We start from the raw sequence: 19,865 nt of genomic DNA on the forward strand, positions 1-19,865 counted from the left end.
GTATACATTGAAGATAATACTTTTCTTCCTCCTGGGAGTTCCTAAGGCGTGATGAAAGTTGATTCTGGTGCTTAAAACCTCTCGAGGAAGGCGAACGTCTTGCTTTACCGCAAGGCTCACCTGTCCCACCGAGCCCGGCGTGCGGCACGGAAAAGAGCTGTTCCTCCAAAAGGAAACGATCAGCGCTCACCGAACAGTCGCTTTTTTTTCCTCCTCTCTTCCTCCTTAGGATGAGGAAGAGGAGCGCTCCGGGCGATGCCCGAAGTGCGGTTGGGGTTCTCCCATGGGGGGCTGCGCGTCTCCGTTCCCCCCCCTCCGGTGCTGTGCCGCTGGCGCCCCGGGCTGCCCACCCCGAGCCTCGCACACGCTCTTCCTTCTGCCTTTAAATTCTCTTTGGAGCGAGTTGTGTGCGCGGTGGAGATGGGCTGCTCGAGGCTTTCGTCTGTGTAAGAAAAGCTTTCTGTTTGCCCCCCCCCCCCCCCCCGCCTTCCCCTCCAAGCCGATGCTCTCCTCCATCCCGCGGTTCCGTGGTGCCGTTTACCTGTCGCTTGCCGCTGGAACGGACTCCCCTAACCGAACCGCAGTGACCTCCGCAGCGGCTGCACCGACGTCAATGCTGATTTCGCTTGGAGAACTTAACATCGGGAGAGGTTGAGGGATGTGCTGTCCGCAAACTGTGCCTAACCCGGCCGCTCGAAGTAGGGATTCCAGACCCGGAGTTCAGAATTTAGAAGTGCTTAAGTGCTGCCTCATTGAGATACATTGCAAAGGAAAGGAACTTTAGGGGGTTGGGAAGGAAATCCCCACTCCCCACCGGGAACCCCCCCCCTCTCGCCAGTGTGGGGCTGAGCCCACGACCCCCCTCCATCCCGCGGGTACTGCGTAGGGAGCCCGGGCTGCCCCACGGCCACAGCCCCGCTGAGCCACCGGGGAACGGCTCCGCTCGTTTGCCCCTGAAGTGCCGAATTCTGGTGGCAGCTGTTTGGGGCGAGGGGAGCGCGTCTCCTCTGACCCGCGCCGCTGCCCTCTGACCCGCTATGAATCCCTAAAAGCACCGCTCCCCCGGGGCCACGGCACACGAGTCCCCATTGTCCCTAAAGCCGGCACGGTCCCGGAACCCACCGGGCTTTCCTGAGCGTTTCGCTGCGACTGAACGAGCAGCTGCCTTCAATCCGACCGGAGCGCCTCTAACAGGGGCAGACTCGGCTGTATCACTGCGAGCGAGAGACTTCGGCTCTTAGGAAACACTTTCTCCTTGTGAATACATCAGCCAAGGTTCGCTCGGGTGGGAATTCCACCGCCACCCCCTCCCATCCCTGCCCCGGCTTTAGGGATTGATGCGGAAACGATCGGGGTGGCACTGCCAAAAACGATCCTGTTACAAAGAGGGGACATTGAGCTGAGGGAACGGACCCGTGCCTGTTGTGGGGGTGGCGACAAAAAGTCCCCGTCCCTTCACGCAGTACGTTCTTATTCTCTCATACCTTTGCTTTGAGTACATCACCCTCTTTTTCTAAGTTTTAATCTTGGAGCCGTGAGGTGCGGTTTCTCAGTGGGGACCGCAGCACCGAACTGCTGCTTTTATTCAGCAATGCCCCTTTTGCTGCCCTGCTCGGGTCGCTCATTGCGCACGGATCGCTTTGGGGAGGTGCGTTCGGGTGGTAAATCTCCTTAACAGCGATGGTGTGGGATGGATGGGTTCATCTCCTGCCATATCTGTCACTCGTGTGGACAGAATAATTCAGTCCCGGCTTTGGGCTGAATTAAGGAAGCATTTCTATGAAAACCTTATAGGAAGACTTTTATTTGCGATCTTTTTCGGTAATTATTTTAGGAGAACCGTATCAAACCGTATCAGTCTGACGCGTATTAGGAAGGTGGCTCCGCGAAATGGCAATGGAAGCAGGAGCTGAAAGCACAGCTTGAATTTCGGTCTGAATCTCATCCCGTTATAAAATAAAGCGGGTTGGAGAGAGGAGCTGCGCATAATGAGCGGAGGAAATCCTCGCGCTGTCCCTTTAACTACCGAACATCTGATTCCCTCATCTGGCAGATGGTCTCTGAGCACAGATTTGCATTCATTGTCTTGAAATCTGTTTTCGCGTTGGTGTTATATGGATTTCGGAGGCAGATCTATGCCCGGATCAGAACACAGAAGGAAAATAGCAGCGAGCCCAAATGGCTTTATAAAATAAAACCAGAGCGGCCCGCTATGTAGCCGGCCGGGTCAACTCCGCTGTCCTTTACCGGGGGATGTTTTCCTACATCGGTTTAACGCAAAGTGTTCAGGTTCGGGCTGACAGCCCCGTGCACGGGGAGTGCTGCGGGTGGGGCGGCCTCTCGTGCCCCCATCCCCTCACACAGAGCCCCATCCGAACGTTTCGGGGTGTGTGTGGTGGTGGTGTTTTCAAATATCGCGCTTGAAAGCGATCAGCGGCTGCGTGTGCGGCTGCTTTACGAGGCCGGGACGGAGGAGGTCCGGCGGGGCGCTGCGGTCCCCGGGTGGGACGCGGCGGTGTCGCCCCGCGCCGGGACAGCCCCGCGCCGCCGCGCTCCGGGGGTTGTTCGGGGCCGGGGCTGCTGCCGAGCGGCTCAGAACTGCCCTCGCTTCTCCAATCAGAGCGCGCTATGCAAATGAGAATCCCTAATATGGCAGTAGGCCCCGCCCCCTTCCCGGCGCGCCCGCTCCCGGCGCTGTAACCCATTCATGGTGACGGGGTGGGGAAGGAGCGGCTCTTCCCGGCGCGGTGTCATCACCCTCCGTAGCTCCGTTCCTTCTTTTCTTCCCCAAATCATCCCGAGCCTTTTTTTTTTTCTTCCCTACCGGATCAGGCAGCGATCAACCCCTTCTCTCAGTGTCCTTCTCGAAGCAGGTGATCCTTGTTAACGGCCGTCGGTTTCTGGATGCGGTTCCCTGCGTTTGGAAGATGACGATACCGGGAGAGACCGAATCGGCGTAACTCACTTTGCGAGAGGAGAAACTTCTCCCCCTCCCCTCCCCCCCCATTTGAAGGCACTCAAACACACGTAGCACTTAAAGCTGAAGTTGGTTTCAAAGCTGAAGTTCTCCACTTTCCCGGGATTTGTGTGTGTCAATTTCCAGAAGCTGCAGATTTGTTCTTTTCCTCCTCCCTGATTCCCCCCCCCCGAAGGAAACTGTTGCTATTTGGAATAGACTTCTTAAATGTTTGGGATCCAAGATACTTTGGGAAGAGGACCGGTTCTGAAAGACAAATCTCTGGGTTCTGAGATGGATTCCGTCAGGTCCTGGGTCAGAAACGTTGGGGTTGTGGATGCAAATGTAGCAGCACAAAGGTAACCGGGAACGCATTTTTTCCCCCCTCTTTTTTTTTTCTTTGCCTTTATTCCTCCCTTTTCCAGCAGCCTTTCCTTTCTTCCCTCTTATTTGCATTTGATATCAAATTGATTTTTTTCCCTTTTCTGTCCCCCCCCACCCCCTCCTCCCCCCCTTCCCCAGATTTCTCTTGTCAATGAGGGTTCAGGACAGTGCAGGCAGAGATATGGGCACAGCAGAGCATTAGGACTCCTCAAATCCACTGCAGGCTCAGATAGCAGACATGGGCTCGTTTCCCCCCCCCAGCCCCCTTTTTTTTCAGCCGTGTCGGAGGGATTTGCTCCTTCCAGCGATACCAACGACTCTTTCCCACTTTCCGAGCCATACAGCAGAATGGGAGCAGCCCAAGTTTAAAAATCAACTCAAACGCAGAGATCTTCTTCCCCCCCCCCCCCCCCCCCCCCTTCCCTCTCCCCTCGTCCCATCTTGTTTTACTTAATTCAAGTGCCTCTGTTGCTACCGTGAGCGCCGGCGAAATGTTAACCCGTGGATGCGGGAAGGGGGTAACAGCATGGCATGCCATGCTCCCACTGCTCGCACCCCGTCTGGGCTTTGGCCCTTGGCTTTGTCGTTTAATTATTTATTCCTTTGGTTCAGCATCATCCCCCGTGCACCACCTTTTCCTATTTATTTTAATTCATTTATTTTTTTTAATCCTCTCCCTAGCCAAGTTGGTGCTGGACCCGTTGTTCCGCTCTTTTCCCTTTTAGGATGAGATGATAAAAACTCCTTTAACTAATACATATATTTCTCTCGTCACTCTTTGGGTACACAAGCGCCGAAAGGGGGAAGGCTGTGAATCAGCTCCCCGAATACTCTGGGTTTTATTTTATATAGAGGCAAAGCGAAGGGCTCATGGAGCAGTGGACGGGACTCCGAAACGGGAAAGGGACCTTACAGAAACAGTCCACCCACGGCCCGATCCGTGAGCGAGGTTTTCCGAGCACCATGGGAGGAGTTACCGGAGTTTTGTGAATGTCGATAGATGGTTTAATAAGCGGTGTGAGGTGGGGAGAGACGTTTATTGCCGGGGAAAGCGAAAGCAAAAGGAAACGGTTCCTTTGGAGCCTCCAATTCGCAACAGCGGTCGCACGGGGTTGGGGAGGGGGAGAGCAGAGCTGGGTTATTTTTGAGAGCGGTAACGAACCGAGAAATCCAAGTTCCTCCACGCAGAGCGAGAGGAAAAGCCCCAAAGTGGGTGCAGTTGTGGCGGATGCGGTGAGTTCACACCGTACCTATTTGGCAATGGAAAACGCAGGGAAACATCTGTAGTTCTGCTAAAGAGTTGAATGATTTTTTGCCAGCGCAGCTTTGGGGGCTGAAAACTGAACAGTTCTGACTTCGGGCTTGTCCGGCTGTTAGACTTAACCCGTGTGTTCGGTGCTGTGGAGGTGCTGCTCTGCACCCCTTTGCTCCGTGTTTTGGAGAGGGAGGTGTAACTCATTTCGCTGCCAAACGCAGCTCGGGGTGCTGCAGAGACACAAAAGCGTTTCCAGCATCCCGAACTGGGAAACATCGCCGCTTTTTCGGCGGTCGGTGGGGAAGATGAGGGAAAGGGCTGATGAACCCAGATTCCCTCTGTTTAAATCTAAAGAGCCGAGCAGCAGCGCGGGGTCGGTCATTAAAGACTTCGTGACAAACTTCGCTGCTGAGGAAAGCAGATGTTGTGCCCGGAACGGGCTGCCTCTCACCGGGGTGTCCTCAGGCAGTCGGTCCGCTCGTAGGAACCGCTTTCAGTTCGTTTGTATTCTGCAGGAGAAGCAAACGAGGCTGGGATGTGCGGCTATCAGAGCGCCTGGAAGCGCTGTACTGTCTGTACTTCCCACTTCGGGGGGCAGAAATATGACAGCGGGAGGAAAACGGGTAGAGGAGGCAGGAGAACAACTATTGCATCCAGCGAGACAGAAAAGGGTAGAGGAGGCAGGAAAACTACTATTGCATCCAGGAGGAAAAAAAAAAACAACAAAAAAACGGGTAGAGGAGAGGGCAGGAAAACAACTGTCGCGCCCGGTAATTTTTTAAAATCATTTTTTGCAAATTATTTTTGGCCTCCGAGCACAGCTCGGATGTTCGGGGCTGCGTGTGCCCCAATGGCACCGAATGGGGCAGAGCCCTTTCCCGTCGCTGCCTCTGAGCCGCAGCGGAGCGGCTGTTATCACCTCGCCGGGCATCCCGCACCGCTGAGCGCTTCGGGGCTCCCCCTGAGCTCCTCCTGCCCCGTCTGTCCGTCGCTTTGCACGACCTCTTTGTCTCTCCCCTCACCCCCTGTCCCGTGTGTTTCCTCCACAGCGGCGTAGCTCTGTCCAGAGCTCACTTTGAAAAGCAGCCACCCTCCAACTTGAGGAAATCCAATTTCTTTCACTTCGTTCTGGCGCTCTACGACAGACAAGGGCAGCCCGTGGAAATAGAGAGGACGGCTTTTGTGGACTTTGTAGAAAACGATAAAGTAAGGCTGCTTATCTTTCTCTTCTCTCTTTAGAGTGAATACCTGTTGTACCACCCGGCACCGCACGGCCGGCTCTTGGGGAAGGGTTCAGGTGTTTGGAAGAACTGCTGGGGCCGCAAAGCTTTCAATCCCCCACAGCACCAGCAGCACAATGGGAGTTTCCTACATTACTTAGAAACAGAATTTAACAAATCATTTCGGGTGGAGGGGGAGAGGTGGGTGGATAATAAAATCATCTTTTATTTTGGTTAAATCTGTCAGATCAGCCAAGTTTTATTAGTTTCCCCAACAGGAGCAGGATGTGACCTGAATTATGTCCTATCATCCGCTGAGCTGTGTGCTTCTCAAGGCTCCACAGGCAGTGGCAGGGCTGGAAAAGCATTTGCTCTTATGTTTTAAATCCACACGTGAAGTGTTTTGCGTTGCTTCGTGCTGTTGTTTTTACGGTCACTTCTTTGAGTTGTGGAAAAGATGACTGTGATTGGGAAAATGTGCTCAGAGATGTACATCTTTTAGGGAATGAAGGGAGAAAAGCTCTGCAAGAAAACACTGTAACGTAACCTGCAGGAAATAAGTAGCAGTAGTGACAGCGCTGCAAAGTAATTGAACATGTTTAAAGCAAGAAAAACCACCAAGCATTTCTGCTCTCAATCTGCTTGATGTTAACTGCCTCAAAACGTCCCCGTTCATTGTATGCTGCGTTGCCTTGAGAGCAGAATAGCGACTGAAAGGAAAATAAGTTCTTGAACTCGTACAGAAAGAGATGTCAGCCGTGTTTTGTAGTTTCTCCTGGGTCAGTCAGAGGGTGAATTTATCCCAGCCACTGGACTCACCATTTTAATGCACTTCGTTGTGGCTCCCATTGCAATGACCAGCTCTCACGTTTGTAATGCACCCAGTAAGTTCTTGGAGAACTGAGTTCTGATTCTTTTTCAGGAGCAAGGCAACGAAAAGACCAACAACGGCACGCATTACAAACTGCAGCTCCTGTATAGCAACGGTGAGTGCGCTCCGCTGCTCCTCCCGCAGGCGATGAACCGAGGCGGGATTTGTAGGCGCTGCCGCTGTGATTTCTAAAGGACAGTGGAAATCCATTGGGGTTCCCTTCTGTAGCATCCCCTCGTTGTCGGGGTGAGCTCTGCTGTGCGTCGTTGGCTTTGGGGAGAGCACTGTAGGAAACGAAACCAAGCAGTGTTTAATAGGGCACTGTTAAAGTGCTGTGTGTGTTGTGCTGTGTACGGAGGGCCATGTCGGCATTAATCGCTCCTCTCTCGCTGTAGGTGTCAGGACTGAACAGGATCTGTATGTCAGACTCATTGATTCCGTCACCAAGCAGGTGAGCGTGGCTCAAATACACCCATCCTGCTTATCCGTGCTCTCTGCGTAATTCTTCCTCTGGTTTGGTTTTGTCTTGTTTGTGTTTTGTTTGCTAATAAACTTGTGTTTTTATGTCATTTTTTTTTCTTTATTTTCCCTCTATGCGTTATAAGGTTCTATCCACTCCTTACCAATATTTCTATATAAGCTGCCCTCCCTGTTCCAAAGGGTTTTTGGGGAAGGCATCTATTTGCAAACCATGGTGAAAAACAGAAAACAACCTTCACCTCCAATTTGGCTGTGATCAGAATGAAGTGACGCCCAGATGCTGCCCACTGACCCCTTGTCTTCATTTTTTGCAGCCCATAACTTATGAAGGACAGAACAAGAATCCTGAGATGTGCAGAGTGCTGCTCACTCATGAAGTCATGTGCAGGTAAGATGCTTCTGTTCGTGGCCGGTGATTACGTAGGTGCTGAAATAGCCTTTCCAACAAACTCACATCGGTAGGGCTTGTTTCTATTTTATCTTTTGTCAGAGTGATTCCATGTCAAAGTACTCTTCATACAAGCTTTTCCTTTGAGCTATTTTAATTTATTAAATTAACGTAATCAACATTATTTAATTTTGCTTGGTTGCTCTCCTTCCCAAAAAACCCATCCAGGCAAGAAAGCTCCCAAACCAGAACCCAAACCCTTCCTATACTTTGTAAGCCATACTGAAAGTGTTTGTATCTTTTAATTACACATAAAAAATTGGGTCTTATTTAATGTTATAAATTAGAGGGTGACATGAGGATGTTTTTAACATCATTTGTATAACCCTGAAGTTGCATGTACCTTATGTACGTACATCATGCTTCCATAGTAACTCATTACTTACCCTGTTCTCACATCATTAGATTTTTTCCAGTAAATATAACAATGCAAACAGTCAACGTTCTTTTATTAAAATGTATTAAATTGTGCATAGAGTGTTCTTACATGAAATGAAAAGCAAAACTGATCTTGACCTGCATTGAAGACGCTTTGTGACGGATGGCATTGGTGGGGGTGGTGAGGTCACTGCTCTGTGTGCTGCTGGTGGCCACGTTGTAAAACAGTCTCCTGACTATTAGAGATAATAATAGCCTTTAATATTTTTTTTACAGACTATTTTTTTATTAGTGACTATTAATAGCATGGTAATAGCAACGTATTTGGACAGACTTCTTGTTCAGAGAATGTCTCAGTGCTTAAAGGAAGAGGAATAGTTGATGCATTGGTTAAGTAGAATAAGAATCGTGTAAAAGCAGTGTTTGTTTTGCTCCCACTATTTAAGATAATGAGCGTCGTTACTTTCCATCAGCAATCACACGTGTGTACAAACATTGTGAGATGCACACTGTGCACTCTGTAAAGACCTGTAGATGCAGCAGCAAAAACCCATGGGCTGTGCGTTGCCTTCTGGCACACCGAGAACTTGCACACGCATTTGCATACACGTGCAAGTCTGCTCTGTGATGGGGGAGTGACAGAGGAGGAATAGTGTTGTGCAGTTGGGTTTCTGTGCTATCAAAACAAGTTGGCACGTTTGGTCTTTATCTGCTTTCCCTCTTCAGAGAGAGGTTCTGTTCCAGACCTTAAATCATCTCAGCCAACACCATCCCATCAGATGCACTTTAAAAGAAAAGGAGGTTGTTTTCCTTCTGTGTTTCTTTTCTGTGGTTTCTAAGTGTGAAAGGCTGTTCATCTCTTTCCACACCTGGCCTAGAAGCATATCCAGGGCTTGATTTCAGGTAGCATCCTAAAACACAAACCGTCATTCAGATTCAGTCACTCAACTCTCCAGCTCGATCAATTAGCCAAGGAAGAATTACGACACGGGGACGTCCTTTCCACACGAAGCACTTCTCATCCCGTGTTTTGTATCCTCATCAAGACGTTCCATTTTAAAGGTCTTGTTTTCCTAAAGCGGGATGCTGCGTATCCCAGAGAGGCCTCACGCCCATCACTGCAAGTAACGCCCAGGGAACGGATCCGACTCGAGTTAAACTTGACATTTTATTTTCTTTCTTTTTAAGTGCGATAATCAAACGTTCCTCATTGTGTGCTGCTTAAGTGGCAGCATCAATTTTTAAAGCCCCAGTTCGGTTTGCAATCGTAACAGTGCATTAAATTTTTATATACTGTACCCGCTCTGCTGTCCAAATTGATGCCTACTGTTTTTATAAAGAAGGGTCTGTCTGGCTGCCTGCTCCCCTCCCTCCCATCCATGCTAGTTGAAGGTAGGCTCTTTTTTGGGGGTATTTTTTCATATTTTTATATATATTCACAACACAAATGTGTTGTTGTTTTTGCTGTATAGAGATGAGTGCATCCGAAGCTCCACATCTCCCACTCAGACAGTGACAGACGTGTGCTGAGCAGCGGAGTTGTCTCAATATTGATACGGCTGCGCCGATCTGTCATACCCATTTCATACCCATTGGAAGTTAAGCTCTCAGCTCCCAATAATTAGTGCTTTCCGCGAGAGGGAGAGCTTTTATTATTTATTTATTTGCTGATCTGAAGGTGGTTTTGTTTTTTTGTTCCCATTTGGGTTATTACAACCCAACGGGAACGGCTCCTATTGGGCACATCTCCCCCAAATGCGTCTTAGATGGAAATCAAAGTAAATCCTCTCCCAGGATAACTTTTTTTTTTCCTGTCCTTTTTCTTATTTCTTCTCCCAATTACCGACCCAGAGGAAACCGGCAAACCCTCCCTACGCCCTCAATGCTCAGAGGGTTAAAAGGTATTATAATTCGAACAGAAGTAGTCTCAGGGTCTACAGCTGGCTAATAACAGAGCTGCATTGAGCGCAGGCGAGCCCCACAGCTGTGACTTTCGCCACAAGGCTCGGAGCAGACAGCAGCTCTAATCAGCTGGGCCAGGCGGCCGCTGGGGCCCGTGGCTTTATCGGCCAGATGGTGTGAATTTAGACACTTTTGTTATGCAATTGCAGGGAGGAGTTGGGGAGAAGAAAACAAAACAAAGGCCACCATGCTGCGAGCTTATTTGAGTTTGAAATTAGAGACAGATTTTTTTTTTGGGGGGGGGGGGTGGTGTTGGGTTGGGAAGTTGGGGGTTGAATTTTAAAAGCATTTTAGTCAAGTTTATTCTTTTTTGGGGGGGGGAAGGGTGTAAGTTTGCCTCTGACGTGAACCCTATGTGGCTGTGGGTCCGGTGCTGTCTGCATGAGCTTTTTGGGCTCTGCGTTTGCTCGTAGTTTTGTTTTCAGGGCTGTTGGGACTGCAAACCATGGAGGAAGTTAAATAGGAAAGCACTGCAATGGAAAATTTGTAGGAAAGAGATCTTTGGCCCTTAATATTCTTGCTTTAAGGAAATGAGCACCTCTAAAGGTATGTCCCTAACGCAGTGTGGAAGCAGAAGCTGAAATGTTGGCATGATTTCATCAATAATTCGTTCTGGGATAATATTGTAGGCTGGATCCTACAATTTGGGATTTTTGCCACTGACTGAAATTGGAAGGAATCAGTTCTGTTAGGCAGCACACGTAAAACAAACCCTGCGGAGCTGTTAGGAGTTGGGTGCAGCAATGAAATATTTGGAGATGGGGATTTAAAGATCTACTTCTGCTAAATCTTCAGGCTGAGGCTTCCTTAGTCCTCATGAAGTGCTCTGATGGACCTGGTCTGTTGCTGGGAAGGAGTGACTGCTCTGCATCTTTGTTTGCTGTGGCTCCAAAAGTATGGATGGCCCAAGGGTAGCAAGGTAGCAAAGGTCTGTTATGACGATAGTGATAAGAATGTAGATATTTGCAAAATATTTAGAAAACTTTAGCCATAAACCGCTGTTTTAGAAGGAAGGAATTTGAAGTGTTACTAAATGTATAGTTCCTACGTGTGATAACTGTGCCAGCTATGCAGTAAAACAAGATGCACTTATTACAGAAGCTAGCTAGCCCTGTTGCACTCTGATCTCACATAATTCATCCTAAACACTATGCCAACACATGGCATAGGGGATGAGATGGACAAATGTGCTTCTGGTTTATTCTGCCCAGACAATGCTGTGGTGTAGGGCTATCAAATATACTTTTGTTACGACCATCTGCATAAGTTCCATGACTAAAGGGTACCTCACGTAGCATTGCTGCAGACAGAGGCAATGTCTGCTAACACTTATAAAAAAAAAAAAAAAAAAAGTTGAACCCAATATTGTTTGGAAATACTTTCTCTTGTTTTAGTGGAGCAGCACAGAAACCAGAAGGCGTTTTGTTCCCAGTGTGATTTCCAATGCATTTTAATATTGGGCATGTCAAAAGTGCATGGCAAATTTATGTTCCTCTGAGCTACCGTTTTCTGCTGTCTTTTTAGCACGAAAAAACAAGGAGGCAAATCTATATAAACAATCATTTGGCAGTGAACTGCGTTAAGGATGCACTTAAATAAAACAAAGTTGAGAGGAGGAGGGATAGAAGATACTCTTAGGTAGTGTGAATTACCATAGGTGCACCGAAGCCGATGGAGCTATGACAATTTACAGCAGCTCCAGGGTCTGCCCCAGGGATTTTTAAATATTTAGCATCTCCTTTTATTTTAAAAGGACTGGCATCGGTGAGTAAGTGCAGGTTTGAGGCAAAGGGAACGTGTAGAGATGTTGGAACAGTTAGAGCTGCTGTTCACATGGCCCTGTTGGATCGCATCGTGCCAGGCAATCCCAGCTTGTGAATGGGAAGATCCTGCTGCACTTTAACTCACCGAGGAAACATTCTCACTTGAATGGCTTTCATACCCCCAAGAGGTGTGGGTTGTTTTTTTTATTTTTGGTCTGAGTGCTTATTTTAAGTACTTAGGGATGAATATTCAAGTAAAAGAAAAGCTGCTCTTTCATATTTTATCCCAATTTCAGTGAATTCGAGCATCTTGTCTTAACTCTTCTGCTTGGAGTTGTTCTAATGCCTAAAACAGTGCAGTGGGATTTAGGTTGAGGCTGACTGAAGTGTTTTGCAAACATACTCAACACCTATTGTACCACTGTACAAAAAAACAGGATCTATTTCTGGGTTCCATGGGTGTATATTTGAACGACCTCAGCAGAATGTGAGAAAGGTAACTTGGAAATGCAACCTCAGATCTGATCTGTAAATCTGGGGCTCAGAATAAATGATTGGATCCTTAAAACTTTAATGGGTTCCAGTGCTGCTCTAAGACAAACATTAAAACAGAGTAATTCAGAGCACAGACTAATTTTTTTATACATATGGTAAGTGCAGGGGGCACCATTTGCATCAATGGGCACCTCCATGCAAATCAAGCAATGAACTGGCTCACTGTTAATTTTTTTAATTACTTTTTTTTTTAAAGGAAAGTAAATGCAGCATTTCTGTTCCTTCCCTGAATTTGCTTTGTGTTTCTCTCATCAGAGAGGGTTATAACCTTTATGCAGTCCTGCAGGTGGCTGCGCAGTATCAGAGGTGCATAAATGCAGGGTTGATCGGAAGGGCTCATCACTGAGCCCATGGCAAGGGGACTTACAGACAAGTGCCAACATGAACAGCCTCTTTGGATCCTCAATGCGATCCAACTGCAATGCTGAAGCTTTTTTTTTGGTAGTGTAGATTCTAAAAAGTTTGTAGGTATTCAATAAACAACAATTCAGTTACTGCAACGTAAGAAATTAACAGTTTTCTTATAGTCAGGTTGAACACCTTTGGATGGATTGGCTGTATGTAATATGTGATACTCATGCCTGTAACGTCGCGTTGACATCTGCAAATCATTTATAAGTCTTTTATGAGTGGTGCCGTAGTGTGACCACTTTGTGTTTGCCTTGGGAATGTTGGAGCTGATGGAGGGGAGCTGACTGCCCTGCTCCAGCCAAAACCAACTGGGATTTGGGCACCCACTTCTTGTAGTTCTCCTTTCATAACCGTAGCCAGAATTCTCTCAGTTGCTCTTCCAGCTGTATGTTGAGTCCTGAAGCTTCTTGGAGGAGACTTGGAGCTCATTGCTTTGCCTACCAGATGTCGTAGTGGTCTTTCAGTCTTTGTTTTCTTCCTCTCTTTAGTCGGTGCTGCGAGAAGAAGAGTTGTGGCAACAGAAACGAGACTCCATCGGACCCCGTGATCATCGACAGGTAGGAAAGGATTCCTTATTTTTCCACAAAGTGACTCCTAAAGGGTTGTGTGTAGGGACCAATGGTTCTGTCACTGTCTGCTGTTTGGAGATACCTGTGCTTTCATTATCATTAAAACCTGGTCACCTTTGGTCCATGTGGGCTTGGACAAAATGGAGTTCAGTTTTCTCAGTTACGTTCCATGTTGCACCATTTTTTGTTGCAGTTAAGTATTCTGTGTATGTATCTGGAGTATTTCCTGCTCACCAGCCATGTGATCCAAACGGATCATGGAGGGGATAAAGCTCGGAGCAGCCTGGCAGCTTCCATAGCATTCTTTCTCAACATAACAATATTCCCCAAGAAACGCAGGGAGGAAGGAAGGGGTGAAGGCAGACATGCAGCATGTTAGCAAGGATTAAAACAGATGGTCTGGGGATTGTGAGTGATTTTATACGCAACAACTTCATATATGACTGAGTTCCAGGTCCAGGCCTGGTCTCTACTTGCAGTTTTGGGGTAAAAAAAAAAACAAAAAAAAACCTTAAATGGGGGGAGCAGCAGTTTGTTCAATCACAAATTGCTACGTTCTAAATTGTCAGTATTGGTGGAGGCTGAGGAAAGCAGCCTGTGGAATTCAGTGACTCAGTATTGCTTGAGATTTGCAATTCAGCAAAGTGAAAAGGGGGGAAAAAATGAATAAACAGAGCTATTTTTTAAACAGTTTCTTCTCCCCAAAGCAGCTGGCATTAGGGGCCCATGCAGAGCTGATGCTGAGGTGGTCTGACTGCAGATTCATTTTCTATGTTTGTATGTGTTTGGCATCTCTTGCCTATGTTCTGATAGGTGTGATTTGTCATAATATTTATCGTGAATTTGTCCTCGCATCCAGAATGGTCAAGCTGGATTGAAGGGAGAACTACAATCGTTGCCTTCACTTTTTTGTTGGGGAGTTAATATGAATGGTTTGGTGCCGTGGTGGAGTTGCTCCCAGTCCCCTACTCCACTATTTTCCTTTTATTATTGTACACTACAAGTTGTGGTTGGGCCAAAGCTGCTGCCAGCCAACTCAACCATCTGTGCATGGGGGGGTGGTGGTGGGACCATATCCCAAATAACAGCAGATAGGAAAGGTCAAGGTGATATCAAATGAGTTTTCTAGCAAACTTTGGGCTGTCTTAATGGTATATTAACACTGAATCTGATATGAATCTGCATTTGGGAATCTTCCCATTTGAAGTTTGAGTTCTGTGAAGCTTGTCTCACTGCTGGAGAAGCAGCATGGCCTAGAACAAAGGCCTGCTGTATGGGTTTGGGCAGTTAACCACAAAGGAGGTAGTTCCTACCACCAACTGAACTTGTCATCTTGAGCCAGAGCTGTCTGTTCCCATACAAAATGTGGGATCTGATGCTTTCTGTGGGGATTGGAGACCTGTAGATATGAAATGAGGTGGAAGTGAAACAAGAAAAAAATTGCAATGTGGGTGGGTTTTTGTTGTTGGGTTTTGTTTCTTGTTGTTGACTTGAGCTTTTTTTAAACTATGTGCAAAAAATACATTAGGAGCAGTGCCTTACATTTAGGAGTGTGGAGGCCAGCTGTGAACACAACTGTCTGAAGGTGCTGCGGTCTCCTGTTGAGCTCAGGTTAATTAACGTTCATTGCTTCTGCTGCAAGTGTGTGAGAAAACCGACTGACGTTCCAGAAGTGTCACCTGCATGGTGATTCTAACTGTGTGAGGGGGCCTGCCTGGTTAAAACCTGGTCCAGAAAGCACCAGAATCTTCAAAACTGTGATATTGGGCTGCCCTGAAGTGTGGGAGTGGAGATGGAACCCAGCTTTAGAATGATGGGCTATGTAGTGCTTAGGCCTGTGTGAGTTCAGAGATATTCTTGCAGCTCTCACAAAGGCAGTGGCCTACAAAATAGCAAGCCGGTGTTCACCTGAATCCTTCCTAATTGCTAATCTCCAAGCTGTAAAAATAGTGGGGCATGCAGGTTCCCTCTACAGCAAAGGACAGGGCCCTTCTGACCACGCTAGGGATGCACAGTACAACCCTTGATGGGCTAAGGCACCGCATCAGTGCAGGTTATAATCTCCCAGCTGATGCTGTGATGAACAAAAGCATCAGATTTAGCAAATTTTCCCCCTTTATTTGTTGGTTTCTCTTCCCTTTCCATCACTTGTTGTGTTTGCAGACTGATGCTGTGCTGGCTTACCTGCTCCTTGCTGCAGGGAGATGCAACTCAGTTGTGTTTGCCAAGCCATGGAAGCTGTGCCACTCTTTAGAAAGGAAGAAATAGTTCAGTTAAGAAAAAAAAACACTCTTTGAATGAATTCCAAAAGTTTTCATGCTGAATAAAACATTTCTGCAGCGACCTTTGCTCTGCAGACTAGATTTAGATCCTAAGGCCCTTGCAGTTATTTTTTTTTCCTTTGCTCTTGGAAACGAATGCTTACATTATATGAAATGGAGCTTCCCCACTGACATTTGCCACGTGCCCTCTCCTGCTGGCAGCTGCCTTTGAGATGCACTGCAGTATCTGTGTTCCTGCAACCACCTTCTGATCCAGGATTCCAGTGTAACTCAGGTCAGGCTCCAAGTACCACCTCTGCACTGACGCAGTTCAGATCCTCCCATGCTGCTACTGCAGATGTTCTGGCACTGGAACCTCGGGCTGGGAGGACCACTGGAACACAGGCAGGAAAATAACGACAGATCTTTAGTCCAGAAATGTTCCCGAAATATGGGCTGCAACTGCTTTAGATCCTATGAGCCACAATCACGTCTCAAAATGTTCGGGCAAGCTTGGAATTTACGTAGGAGGTCAAAATTCACCAGAGCTAAACTGGTTCTGATGTGTTCCCTCAATGAATCCTAGTGGTGAATTCCCAGTGATCCAAATTCCTATTTTTTTCTACTTTGTTTTTGAAGTTAATATCTGTAGTAGTCGTAATGTTGGGACTAGACTTTGTTTTCTTTGTGGCTGAAGTTCTTCTCATAGAATCACCATGGTTGGGAAGGACCTCCAGGGTCATCCAACCATTCACCTACTGCCAATATTTCCCCACTAAACCAACAATTCTCAACGCTTCTCATCATTCGTAGCAATCAATTTGATCTTTGCCTGCTAACATTTTTCTCTGAATTTGTAGGCAGTGATACGAAGTGGATGGGGTGTAGTTGAGAGTGGTGTAGAAGAGTAATTCATTTCTATATGATGCTTCCCAAATGAAAGCTATATTTTGTCACACTTGTAGTCATTTAATTTGCTGCTTTTCCCCCTGTGATGCAAATGAAAGGGAGTTTGGTCACATGATGAAGAGGCCAGGAATACTGCAAATGAATTCCTCATTTCATTGCAGACTTTCTGTCATTTCAGGTGAGTTGTACAGGTTTGGATGTAAACTGCCCACTCATCAAATGCAAATTAGATATCTATGTTTTTTAATACTTTATTTGCTTCAGATTTAAGTTCTATAGAACAGGTTATTTTGTCTTCTTTTTACTCGCAGTGCTTTTTCTAGTTTACAGAAGCTATCATTGACTTACAGCCTCCGGGGTACTGGAGAGAACTGGGTGGCTTTTTTGGTTGATCAGTTTATTTGCTTATTATTACTTTTTCTTCTAATAATAGATAAATTGTCAAGAGAAATTTCGACTTAATTAAGGAAAAAAAATAATTCACTTGAAACAATGGAGTGTAATTGGCACAGGACAGCCTTTTCTGTTACTACAGTGGAATTACTTGGAGCACTGCTGCAACATGTGAGTGTGAGCTCAGTGCTGCACGAAGGCTCTGGGGTTCTGCACTGTCTTTGAACTGGTGGAGAGAGGTCATTCAGGTCAGATATGCTTCTGGAATAAGATGCTAGGTTTGATCCCCACTGAAGTTTACCCACACTTCTCTTAATTGCCCTGTAGAGTATCAGGTGGTTTTTGTTTCTACTTCTCTTTATTGCAATTGAGGGGCAAGGGCTGCTGTGATGGATGGGATTAGGGTGAGCTGCTGGGGTGTACCTTGGGTTGAAACATGCGCTAGCCGGTGGGTGGAGGCATGGGGCCAGATCTGCAGCTGGGCTGGCAGAGTGGCATGGATGTGCACCAGCTGAGCCCTTGGCACAGTGAGTTTGGTAGATGGGGAGCTACAGGACTGGTCAGCTGGCTCATGCTGTAAATATTTAGAACTTTCTATTACCATTTTTAAAGAAATACCTCAAACCATGAACACAGCTGGTGCGCTTGTTAGCATCTCTATAAGAAGCCATAGAGACTGGATTACATTCTTGTAGCGTGGGGGTCTGTCCCTTCAGCACAGAAATGGGGCAGCACGGATGGAGGTTTTCTTCCCTGCTGATACTCATGCTCTACCTGCTGTACAGATAAACAGAGGGCTGAACTCTCCCAGGCTGGCTGTCTGGCACATTTCACAAGCACTAAAACTCACTTTAGGAAATACATCCCTTGCCAGGCATATAAATATTCTGACTATGCCACTGTAGTTTTCATGCTGTGCGTTGAAGTGCTCTGTGTGAAATGTCTACATTCATAGCACGGGGCTTTATGTCTTCTTGCATTGTGTTCCCCTGCCCACCCTACAGCTTGGCCTTCATTGTCACTCCCATCTTCCTGACGGATCTGGAGGAAGGAAAAAAGTACAGGCTTCGGCTTTTCCTCTTTTTGCCTCTTTATGTCAATCATCCAAAAGGGACTTTAGGAGATCCCCTTAAGGGAAAAGATGACACTTAAAGGCAGAACTGCATGAACAGCTTCTATCAAATTCCCACTGACACAGTCATCCCATCATTTTGAGCAAACTGCACAACTCTGTGCCTCAGTTTCCCCATTAATGCCATGTGCCAGCAGCTGCCTAGTTATGCAAACAGGAGGGCTCTTTTATTCTGTCTTAATTCTTTTCCCTCAGATTTCTACTGCAAGGAGCATTTCCAATACACAGCAGTGTGTTGGATCACTTGTATTCTACTCTATTCTCCTTCCTCCTTGTATGCCTGCCAGAATAGAATAAATGTCTTGAACCTGCTGCTATGGAGTGAAAGTAGGAGCCACAGATAGATGCAGCCCCTCTCAGCTCCCCACGTGCACCAATCCCCCCTTCCAAGCCTCCAAAACCCACAGTGATCGCTCCTCTTGTCCTAAGGAGTCAAAGTCCTTTGTTCACCACTAAACCCTGCTCTCCTGCAAAGAGCTGCTGTTGTGCCATCTGTCTCTTTATGAATTTTTTAGTAGACTGGATGTTTGTGGGGAGTCGGTAACTTAGTGCTCTGTGCTGGCCATTTCCATTTAACAAGTGGTTCTCCTAGTGATTAACTTTTTTTCCCTCTTTTTTTTTTTTTGGCTGACTAAAAATTGTCTTAGACGTTTGCCATCCAATGGATTCTGAAATCTTTAATGTGTACAGTCACTTTGGCTTGTAAATGGAGCAAACTGAAGGCCAGCTTGTGCTGCTTTATTTTTTTCAGTGTAGACAGCCAACAGATTCTTCCAGGAGACTGATGAGCCAAAAACATAAAGAGCTCTTTGGGCATGCTAAGAAAGTAAAGGATTGACTTGTGGTCAAGGAATTAGTTTGGGCTATGGAAGCCCTGGGTTCTGCTCCTTTACCCCCCTTGGTGCATGGTGGGCTGCCTGTATTTTTCTGGATGTTCACTTGGTCTCTATCAGCCAACCCAGGATAAGCGTGTGCTTTTCCTGATAACATTAGCTACACATGCTGAAAATTGTGTGTAAATACTTTGTTGTGGGAACTGTTGCTATTAAGGCAGAGATTGTACTGGCGTGCTTTGAGTTGCCTTACCTCCAGCCTGTTGGTTGCAGCCACCTGGGCTGAAGGTTACTGCTGTTGAAACTGAGCCAGCAATAAATCAGATCAGTGTAAATCGCTGCTGATTTCAAGCACAGATTCATTAGGAAGCTTATAGAACTGGAACCTCTTTTCCGCTAGGTTTTTCTCAGTAAGCTGTCATTGCATAGCTGTTCTGTCCTGAGCCTTTTGGGATATGCTGGAGGGAAATGTGATGCTAGGAAAAGGGGATTGTGGAGAATATGTGATGGGTGGGAGTGTTTGTTGCTTGAGTCCCACTCAGTCTGTAGCTGGAACAGTTAGCATGTGTTCTGGTTTGAGATTCACAAGGTGAGTAGCTTAGGTCTGAGCTTAGGCATACAATAATATAATTTAAATAAATAATCTGATTATTGCTACTACTGCCTAGAAGCCTTAAGAAAATAAGTCCAGTGAAAGCAGAACCCAAAGGGTTTCAGCAACTCTAGATCAGATGAGCTCCATGTACTCCATGTACTTAGTGTACTTTGGACAGCAAGCATGGATGAATTCCAATCTTGGTGGACTGATTGTGCTTCAGCTAAGATAAAGAACACTGGCGGTGCTGGGTGGGTTAATCTTGACTGAACTATGCAGAAATGTTGGAGAAGTTAAAACATAGTGCGGAAAATTCCTTGTTCTCTTTTAAATGGAAGCTTTGCCACTGTAATTAGGAGAAATTTGTTGTGTGCAGATGCAGTACTCTTACAAACAGCAAGTGGGGAGGTTAAATGGCTGCACAGCCAGCTGATGATAAGAGGTCTCGGAAGGACAGATGAGGTAGTGTGAGGAGCCATTAGAATCAATG

The 19,865-nt window shown here is 46.8% G+C and overlaps 1 protein-coding gene across 4 annotated transcripts in view; it reads left to right on the forward strand.

The window, feature by feature from the left end:
* Nucleotides 1-559: 559 nt before the first annotated feature.
* The window catches only part of EBF2 (EBF transcription factor 2), a 128,761-nt gene continuing 109,455 nt past the window's right edge, over nucleotides 560-19,865 (forward strand). For 2 of the 4 annotated variants that reach the window (NM_001164536.2, XM_015297299.4), the window contains exons 1-6: nucleotides 2,708-3,315; nucleotides 5,645-5,801; nucleotides 6,738-6,801; nucleotides 7,082-7,137; nucleotides 7,481-7,554; nucleotides 13,172-13,240. In NM_001164536.2, coding sequence (NP_001158008.1) covers nucleotides 3,185-3,315; nucleotides 5,645-5,801; nucleotides 6,738-6,801; nucleotides 7,082-7,137; nucleotides 7,481-7,554; nucleotides 13,172-13,240 — 551 coding nt within the window. In that variant the 5' untranslated portion in view covers nucleotides 2,708-3,184. Of the gene's footprint in view, nucleotides 699-2,707; nucleotides 3,316-4,418; nucleotides 4,574-5,644; nucleotides 5,802-6,737; nucleotides 6,802-7,081; nucleotides 7,138-7,480; nucleotides 7,555-13,171; nucleotides 13,241-19,865 lie in introns of those variants that run through there. The other 2 variants (XM_040651469.1, XM_025142763.3) reach the window with 2 other exon arrangements.

Source organism: Gallus gallus, chromosome 22, assembly GCF_016699485.2.
Source record: "Gallus gallus isolate bGalGal1 chromosome 22, bGalGal1.mat.broiler.GRCg7b, whole genome shotgun sequence".
Classification (NCBI taxonomy): Eukaryota; Metazoa; Chordata; class Aves; order Galliformes; family Phasianidae; genus Gallus; species Gallus gallus.